General features: G+C 38.3%; 1 protein-coding gene across 1 annotated transcript; it reads left to right on the top strand.

Moving 5' to 3' along the window:
* The first annotated feature begins 537 nt into the window (after positions 1-537).
* On the top strand, positions 538-903 carry LOC146002258 (histone-lysine N-methyltransferase SETMAR-like). Its single transcript, XM_083139973.1, has one exon. The coding sequence runs from the start codon at positions 538-540 to the stop codon at positions 901-903; it is 366 nt and encodes a 121-aa protein (XP_082996099.1).
* The last annotated feature ends 9,924 nt before the right edge of the window (positions 904-10,827 follow it).

The following is a 10,827-nucleotide window of genomic DNA, read 5'->3' as shown; positions in this document are numbered from 1 at the left end:
AACTATGAAGTTTCATCATTCCAGTGCATTCCTTCTACGTCGGGCGACGAACTTTTCAGCATCCCCTCGTATATAGAGGCTATATTACACACAAGAGGATGGGTGCTCACATGGACATGCAATTGTAAATAAGACTTGAATTTATTTTCAAGGAAATTAAACTTCCTGTAAGAAAAATACATTACCAGTATTATTATACATTTTTTGTTTTACTGCTACTATTATTAACAGAACTAGCCATTACAAAATATTAGAATAATGATAACCGCACATTGACCAGTGTATTCCCTCACACGTATTTTAGTCAACTGTTCACTATTCTCAATTAATGTGATTATTTTTTTACGATTGATTATGCCAGGTTGAGTCAAAAGTTCGTTCGTTTTTCCACGTTGGAAACAGTGAAGCCGGATGAAAAGCCTGGAAATCCAAGTAAACACCTCGAGTTGAGCATGTGACCTGCACGCCACTTGGTACATACAGTCACACACGCACAACGCATTTCGACAAGGCACAGTGCAATTACGGCGGTCCATCATGGAGGTCCACATACTGGCCGTGCGTATCTTGTTACGACATTATTGGAAAAAAGGTGTGAAAGCTGCGAGGCAAATTTGTGTGGTGGAAGGTGAGGACACATTGAACATGAGGACAGCACAGAAATGGTTCAAGCGGTTCTCGTCTGGGGACATGGGTGTGGAAGGCAAACCCCGATGTGTGAGGCCGGGTACCATGGATTCAGATGGCCTGCTACAGCACGTGACAGCTGATGCAAGCGTCAGTACAAGGCAACTGGCACGACAGGTTGGATCGTCCCAAAGCACCGTGGTTCACTCTCTTCAACAAATGGGTTTTGTCTCACGACGGGTTGTTCCCAAACGAGTTGACACTACAACAGGTTGAACGAGGAGTCTCCATCTCTCAACAGTTGCTTAAAAATCCGCGGGACGACAGGTTTTGGCGTCGAATTGTCACAGGTGGCGAAAAGTGGATTTTTCTACGACATTCTACAGATAGTAAGCAGTGGTTGCGGCCACGGCAAGAAGCAATGCCACTTGTTCAAAAGGGACGGTTTGAAAAGAAGGTAATATTGTGCATGTGGTGGAATATCGATTGTCCAGGTTCTGAGAACTCGTACCAGACCGTCTTGGTGTCGATGAGAATCTTTACGTTGTACAACTGCAGCAGGTTCATGATGCTATGCTCTAGAAGTACCCAATATCGATGCGTCGGAAGAGAGCCTTGTTGCAGGTCGATAACGCTCCATGTCACCGGTCACGAAATGTTACCTAGAAACTGCTGGACTTTGAGGTAATTGAGGTGTACAACCCCCGTACATCCCTGATCTAGCTCCATCCGATTACCATTTGTTTCGCTTTCTCCCGCATTTCCTGCAAGGATGACAGCTATATGCTTTGGATGCTGTGGAAACAGGGATGTGAAAGTCTTTGGTCTCGAAACCAGTCGAATGGTATAATCGTGAGATCGTGGCTCTCACGGAACGTTGGCTGAAGATCATACAACAGAATGGCCTATACTTTGCCGAATAAATCTGATGTCACGCCTTGTGTCTCCAGTCTCAATGTCCATGTGCAAAAATAAACAATCCTTTGACTCACCCTGGTAATATTGAGCAACACATTTTTAAATATTTTCTTACCATTTACAATTTTAATCAATCCTTATCTATGAACTACCGATAACATCTATCTAATGAAAGGATTGATATGAGAAAAACGAAATTAGAAACCTTTCATTGCTATAAATTGTCAAATTCCTACTGAAATACATTGTATATTTCATTTATAGTGAACACAGAAACTGAAATGTTCATGAACAATTACGTTAAATCATCGTTGGCTTTATGAACACAGTATAGTACAGTCCCTACCAAAAGTTTAAGATCACCAACTTTTTCATATAAATGAATCCTGACCGAACGTTTTTGGTACAAATATGGAGTGAAATTGTATGGAAGTTATATAGTGTGTGAGGCATATATTGCCGAAAAAAATATTGGTATACGTCTTGTAGTTCTTGAGATACGAAAGTGGAAAATCAAATTTCTTAACTGAAAAATCCAGCATTTTGAAGTACAGATGAATGTGTATACACTTAACCGACGTCGTTATAACAGTACTGAATTTTTTCCAGTATTGTGGAACATGGACGAAGGTTTTGGCTAAAAAAAATCCAAGAAAATGTTCGTGTTTTATTTTTTTTATAAAATTCGCAAAATAAAAAAAAATGCAGCGAAAACTGAGAGGTCTTCAGATAACAATATCTTTCTCAGCGACTGCGCTAGAGTGAACAAATTTTAATAGTAATTAGTTGAAATGTGTGTCAATATGGAGTAAGAAAGACATATCTCGAGTAGCAGCATTGTGCAAGTCCAAACCTGTTTTCGTTACGCTTGATAATAAACAGGCTGTTTGAATCGCAATCTAAGTGATAATGGGGAAAAAATCTGTGCCCGTGGCCGTGAAATGGCAAATAATTGGTATGTACAGATGCAATAGATCTCGTAGAGAAATTGCAGTCGCATTGAATGTGAGTAAAACCTGCGTGGCGAACACAATAAACAAAATTCAAGCAGCAAGGTACAGTGGTTGATAAACCACGCTGCGGCCGCCCCAGGGTAACGTCTGTACGCGAGGAACGAATTATCACGAGAGTGGCAAAGAATAACCCTAAAGCCCCTCTTCCAGCGATAATGAGGGAATTTGAAAATTCCACTAATAAAAGGGTCTCAAAGATGATCACTTCACGTCGTCTGGTGGAATGTAGACTTGCGTCTTACGCTCCTCTGAAAAAGCCATTGCTCAACAATGTACATAACAGAAATCGTGTGAAGTGGTGCAGAAATAAAAGAAACTGGTTCATGGAACATTGGCGTAAGGTCCTTTTCAGTGATGAATCGAGATTCGTGCTGTAAAGCTCTCGAAAAGTGAGAGTTCGGAGGACAGCGACCGAGATACTTCTCCCCGAATGTCTCGTGCAAGCTGTTCAAGGTGGGGGTCAATCAGTCATGATCTGGGGATCAATGTCTGCTGTAAGGCCCGGGATTTTGAGATTCATTCCTGGCTCCATGGATTCACGAGAATACATCGAAACAATGAAAGATAACATGCTCCCGTCCGCCCAGAAGCTCCACAAAGGGAACTTCGTCTTCCAGCAGGACAACGCGACTTGCCACACACACGTCAACAATGGCTTGGATTCAAGCGAGGAAAATCCCATTGTTGCATTGGCCAGCACGAAGTCCGGACTTGAATCGTATGGAATACCATTGGTATTCGTGTATTCAGACGCCAGCCAAGGAATATCCAATAACTTCGTGAACAGATCTCCGAAGTATGGAATGAGATTACGCCCCAAGAATGCCAGAAATTGGTCCGCAGCATGAGAAAACGTGTGCAAATGTGCTTGGAACTTAAAGGTGGACCTATTGACTATTAAAATGTCACACTTCATTCATCTAATTTCAGGAGAAATGTTTGTTTCCAAGTATATTTTCAAAGTTCAGATTTAATGATTTTACAAATTGTACCTTTAGTTGCATCTATTAGTTATACTATAATAATTTAAAGATGAAGAAGAAGACAACAACTTGCACGTTGTCAGGATATATTCTGTTTTGTTGATTTGGAAATATGTCGGTATCGTGAAAGGTGAAAGTAGGGATGGTGTAAAATATTTGCAGTTATTAAAATCGGATGCATGAATAACGACGCCATTGTACACTTCCCTCTACATGGATATCATATTTTTTATCGATCATCAAAACTGTATTTTTGAAAGACAGTAAATGCGTGATATATGCATTCCGAATATAATTATCACATGTATAACTTTCATGCATAACATGTGTGTTAGACATATGCAACGTGAAGCGAAGTAAAATGAGAAAATGCAGATGCAGCATTTTAGCACTAAATTGTGTTCTTCAATTCATCCACATAATAGTAAACAACAGCAAAAGTGATATTAATTGTCTCTCAAATGTGCACGCCCCTTTTCCTTCAAACAATTGCATTTAAGACAAAATGAATTAGGAGAAGTCTTACTTCTCTTTCTGGTGATCTACAATGCATTACAGGAAAAAGGTTACAATGCGAGCGAAGCGAGCAAGATAATTTTTAGATCCAATTTTTTGCAAACTGATAACAGTATTGATATAACAGTGTTCAAATAATTGCATGGGGCTTTCTCTCTTTTACAACTTTTTTTTTCACCTTTCGGCACCCAGGGCTGACTCCCACCGACCCTACCCACTAAAAAAAGCAGGCATTGCGGGCAAAAACGAGCAACAAAATTTTACGAAATGTATTTTTATTCCCATAAAATTTGAAATCGATGGATCGAATTGCCCCTCTGCCCTTGGCTGCCAATGTTTGACCCCAACTAGAATTGACTTCCGTCCAAGATTGGAGGGGGCAATGAATGCCCCCTGTGGTTGCGCCACTGAAATCCATATGGGTTCGTTATAAGTTGACTTTACTTTATTATAAAAAGTTGGAATATTGTTCAATAGGAATATTTGCACCCCGATGATTTTGTTTTCTGTCACTCTTCCGTCCTCACTGAGGATCAGGCAAATATATGAAATATTTTACTTAACGGGCAAGATCTGACATGCCAAAAAAGCCACCAATGTATACTGTAAATTGTTGCTGTTAGATATGTAAATGAATAAACAGGACTGTAAAATTATGCTAATGTTAATTAGTAATTTACCAAAGATTTTGTTTTAAATGTTAAGTCATTCAAATACTCAGAACAAGTGAGGACTTAAATTTTAATTCATTATAGTTCATAATGAAATAAAGACAAGCTACTAGGTTATATTTTGAAGTTATATCTTACATCCTTAAATTGTATTGTGTTTATATTAATTTCATATTTCATGTAAATTATACTGCACTATATTAGTATCACTTTATATTTTGTTTTGTACGTGGTGAAACATTGAGTGTAAAGATAATATTTGCACATTGTAAATATTCGACATTTTTTATTCATATTGCATTCCTTGTAGTAACTGTGCTTTCTGTTGTGTTCATTTACAATGTACTTTAGCGTTCACATATTTCATGTTTATCAGAAAATACCTATATAGAACACTGTAATTGGATATTCGCGTGTTGTATTCAAACATATAAAGAAATTATTAAATGATAAAAATTAGAATATGCAAGACATAAAAAGTTATTGGTTAAAAAGAAAAACCTTTACATATTTTTTATGAACCTAAAATAGTTTAGAATAACATTATTCGTAGATTGTAAATAACACACCAGAGTTCAGCGAAATCTTAATTGTATTGCTAAATACATAAACTCAAATCACATGTACATAATTATAAACGAAGATCATTCAGTTTAATATGTTATAGCTAATGCATTTCTTGAATTTACTTGCATTCTACTCTTCATTATTTTGATTAGTTTAGAGTTTATTAATATGTTTAGTTCTTGTACATGGTTTGTAACTAAATTGTCTAACTAAATAGTTTTCCTATTTATAATTTCATAATTCATTGTCTTTCTTGAGATGAAACTAGTGATGTAAATATTCAAGTTGTAAGATAATTTAAACGACGAAAATCAAATTTCGAAGAGTTTAATGTTCTTGCAAAATAAACACGACGCTGGAAGAAAATAATTTTCTTAAGCATTAGAAACAACATACCTAAATCACACAATTCTCCTTCCTATCTATAAGTGCTTTGGAGAACCCATCGACCACCTTCGGTATGTCCAAGTCTTGACATTCCTCCTTCTCAATATCAAGGACAGCCAAATGGGACATAATGTTTCGAGCAAATGTTTCGAAAGATTTCAAACACGAAAAGATTCTTTCACACGCTGCACTGGAAACTAGGATTGTTACTGAGATTACAGATGTAAACCTCGTGAAATGCCGATTTACACTTTGCTGGCAAATCAACGAAATCCATTAAGTGGACTACTTTCGTTCCATCTTCGTAACGCTGAAGATTTTGGGGCAAAATCTGTATTTCGGCTTTCAGGGTAATGATATCACAGGAATACAAATTTGAAATGAGTACAGTTATCTCATATTTCAAGAGATATTCTGACCTTGGTACACCTCTCACTCTACCACTCATAACACTAGATACGTTTGTGCTAGACAAATGCACATGGAGTTCTTGAAAAGAAGTTCTCTAATACAGTAAAACCTCGTTATTCCGGACTAATGGGGGGATAAGTTGACATGTTTAACGAAAGTCCGGATTAACTGAAATAGCCTAAAAGAACAGTACAGAGTGCATTAAAACTCCGTTTATAGCAACAAAACAAGTTTATTATGGCGTATTTATAGAGCATAGGCCTAACTACACTATACAGTACACTACAAAGTCTGCGGGAAACAGAATTTCATCAGTGGTTGACTGCCTTTTTCTTGGGAAGTTCTCTTGTTGACTTCTAGTTACATTTAAAACCTTGCATTCTGCTTCATTATTTTTTTGGGCCTTTTGTCCGTCCGGATTAAGCAAAGTCTGGCATGTCAGGGTCGGGATTAACGAGGTTTTACTGTATATGCAAAGAGTGAACCTGCATCTAATGGTTATTGAGCGGTGAATCCTGAAAAGCGTTATTTTACCTGCTTGCAATACAAATATAATATCAATGAACAACGACACCTCTCGCAATGCCTTTCGTTCCATCATTGCGAATACTTTCGCCTCTTCCACTTCCTGGTTTATTTTGTTGAGAATGAGTGTGAACATTACGCATATTAATTTGTTTTGAATCGAATTGTGAGTATAATTTGTATTTGAAGGTCCAAGACCAATACATTTCAAAATAATATCGTCGCATTTAGAAATTAGCTTCAAGAGTTCCAAGAAATTTCCTCTGTTATGGCTTACCTCAGACTCATCATCGTCTCAAAAGCAAGTCCCTGAATAGTACGATAAGGCGACAACTGATATGTGGTGTCAGTTTCCTTGACACTTTTCAATGTATTTTACTAATTAAATTGCTACAGACGATACATTATTAGAATATCGTGCTTGTACTTCAGATGATGACTTGTGGTCCTCATAATTTCCATGATGACATTAACCCTATTTTCCAGTTCTTAAAACTCATTAAAATTAAGGTTAATCGCGACAATTACAGGACATACACGAATTAGAAATCACCTATGTCCAGGTCCGCGCTGGAATCTTGAGCGAAAGTCAAACACACACATATATATTAAAACAAAGTTATTTTATGTTAATCAAATTTCTAAATATGAAAAGTGGCATCATGTAGAATACTCCACTTAGAAAAGATGAAAAATGCCATACTCTTAGAATTGAAGACGCTTGTTATTCGATATTTTATTAACGTCAGTTTGGGGGCGGTAGGGGGTGCGAAGTATCTGAGTGGGGCCGCTCGCCCCCTTGAACCCCCTGTGGCGTCGTCACTGCATAAGCTTCCACTAAACATGCAAATGCATTGTTGCCGCGAAGGGGCTCAGGCCCGCTTTAGACGAGAGCATTTCCTTTAACATTTTTGCTGGCATAAATGCTATGTAAATGCTTCCAAAAATCTTGTAGCAGATGGTACTTTGCACGAAAGCATTTCATGTAAAATTTCGGCAAGCTTTGCTTTTTGTGTCTAATTTGCGAAGATGGGGATGAGTGCGGGCCATATGGCACGAATGGGAGAGGAAAGAGGAGTTTACAGGATTCTTGTTTGGAAACCTGATGGTAAGAAACCTGTAGGAAGGCCAAGACGAAGATGGAGGGACAACGTTGAGATAGACCTAAAGGAAATGGGTAGGAATGGAAAAGAGTATATAGATCTTGCTCAAGATAGGGACAGATGGAAGGCCTGTGTTGCTGCAGCCATGAACCTTCGGGTTTAAGAAGGCTAGAGAGTTAGTTAGTTAGTTAGTTAGGGAATGAGTGCGAGCTAAAGTCTCTATCACATGGAACTGGATTTCTAGTAGGAATGCCCTAGTTGACGCTGAACTGAGTTTCTAGGTAGAAATCATGGCCGCGTGGCTGACTGCTTGACTGGTTTGAAGGAATAGGACATGTTCTAATTGCTACTTGCTTTCCTCGACTGGATTCTGTGGAACAGCCAATCAGAGCGAAGTTTCGCCATGTCAAGATAATCTGTGAGTGTGCAAAGAAGCGTTTATGTATGTGGTTTTCGAGTTTTACTCCAGCAATGTATAACGTATACAGCACGAAAGGCACGTCAAGTTACACCATCTATGCTGAGTGTACGGTGTTTACATTTGAAACAACTAAAATATTCTTCCACACGTGTACAGTAAACGTTGTAAAATATGTATTTTAGCTGCGCCATTGTTTTGTACCTAATAACTTTTTATATGAAACGTTATTCCTTTCGGTTGAATAGTTATCGGCTTTTAAAAATGTGAAGTGATACATTGTTTACATCTCACGCGGCCGCCATTACAACATCACTCGTATGGGAACAAAAGTCTATCGACAAGTACGCTGATAAGTATCGTGTGAGGCGAAAACTAGCAAATGGGTAGCCAGTCCAGTGCCAACTAGGGCATACCTACTGGATATCCAGTTCCTTGTGATGAGGGCTTAATACTCAGGATTTCAGTCTGTTTTAAATTTTAAGAAGAAGGAAATTCCAGAAGCCTTGTTTCCAATGTATTTTGCATTATTTTATGTTTGTGTAAATACGTATATTAATATGAACTATTATTATACTTAATACAACGCCTTATTTCACTAGATGGTAATCTCGTCGCTGTAGTAATCAGATTCAAAAAAATAAAGACAATATCAGGTTAACGAAAGTAAAGCATTCTGTTTCGTGAAAATTTCCATATTGAACCCTGGCCTTAACATAACAGAAATAGGAATAAAAAAAAGAATTAAGGTTTAGACCATACTGATACAGACTGTTCGTTCACCCTTCCTTGTTACTTTGGGGTCCAACACAAGTTCCATATACATTTACGAGAAATGCTGTACCCTCCTGGGAAGCAGATGATGATAAGATCAAAGGCAGGACTTAAGAGAAAGTGATTCACCCAAACGTGACAATGAAGGCATGTAACTGCTTGGTGATCAACGCCATGTGGGAATAAAACAAACCGTTCATTGCCAGTTCTTGCTCGCAAGAACGTGGAGCCGGCTGCCGTGGCAGACTGGTTGGCACATCGAGCTACGACGCCAGAGATCCGGGTGCGAATCCTAACCTGGGCATGGATGTTTGTGAGTGTCCATTCATCAATTTAATCACATCACATCCCCAGTTTCGCAAATTAGCCAAAAGTGGCACAAAAAGAGAAGTAAAATAAAGAAAATCAATGAATCAATGAAAACTCACCTTCACTGTGTCTTTCTCCTTCCGAGATAGAAAGAGTGCTACATTAATACAGTTGGCAACACTTGTTACTAGCTAGTCAGTGAAAATGCACTGCGTAAAAGAAGCAACCATTACGTCATGCTATATTGCCAAATTAACGTCCCTGTCGAACCCTGTGAACCGTGAAGTGTAGCGCTATTCTATTGTTTTCAATTATCTTTGCGTGAGTTTGTCCAGGAACGGAATGACTATTGGCAACATTGGCGAAGGTGCGCGATCAGGGTAGAAGAAGAAGGGAGACGAAACAAAAATTGGGATTTGCGCCGCGTCAGAGACTGCTGTGTCGGCCTCTACAGCTATTTTTTTTTTTTTTTTACACTCCCGGCTCTTGTATTTACATTCTATTGCTTCCGTATGTTTCATTAACAACCAAGATCGACTCCAAGATCTTGCACGTTCAACCTTCGGTCATATCCTTGCAGTAGATTGATGCATAGTTCTGAGCAGCAGTGGGAAAATACTTATTGGTTAGGACTAGTATTGAGCGACATATCACAAGACCGATCATTTCAAGTTATCTGCAGCAATAACAATGTTGACAAATCAAGCAGAAGCAAATAATGTGTCTTGAAATGTATCAATTGTATAATTATTTGTAATTAATAGTGAAAAATAAGTAAATACTTCCATTACATATCTGTTATAAGATAACCAAGACTTCTACGTACTGCTGATGTTACTTTTTCGTACGTGAGGTTTGCTAAACTGCCCCGCCTTATTGTCACATGTTGCAGATTTGTACTTTGAAATTTTCGAGAGTGGGCGATTTTTTCGCTAAGGGGTGTACGTAGTACAGTAGAATCTCTACTCCTAGTTCCACACGACAGATCTTGGGAAGAAACACTTGCAGTTAGAAAGAAATTAATGTTCAGTTATTGATTTGGAGCATTAAACAGAAACTATTAACCGAAAACTTAGCTTAAAACGAACTACAAATCCTTTCACTTTACAATATTTCTGTGGTCTTTTTGTTTGCTTTGCTGTGCTCAACACATTACGAAATTTGGTTTTACATGCACATTTTTTAGTATGTAAGCGTCATGGCAAGGGTCCCTAAAGGATTTATCATCCCCCTCCCCCACGCACTGCGGGGTTTCGCTGTTTATAGATCCGGCACTGGGTATATTTAATTTAATAAGTTCACTTTACTTAGGCAAAACTATGCTTTGATCAAACAGCTTTTGATTCTTCAGAACTGGTAAAACAAATTACAAAACATTAACAATTTTTCAATAGAGATAACAAATTCAAAACGTTCATTGTTATTTAATAAATGGTTAATGGCCATTTTCACTTCAGCATACTATTAATGGACATGATTTAGAACAATGATGAGAACATCTGTATCAACTGAATGTAGTCTCATATTCAGTACTGGATCTACAAGCCGAAAAACCCCGCAGTGCGGGGGTTCCGGGTACAAGTAAGGCTTTAGGGGGCCCTCAGC

Source organism: Lepisma saccharinum, chromosome 18, assembly GCF_977018435.1.
Source record: "Lepisma saccharinum chromosome 18, izLepSacc3.1, whole genome shotgun sequence".
NCBI lineage: Eukaryota > Metazoa > Arthropoda > Insecta > Zygentoma > Lepismatidae > Lepisma > Lepisma saccharinum.
The sequence above is the reverse complement of the archived record's forward strand: the minus strand, read 5'-3'. Positions and strand labels throughout refer to the sequence as shown.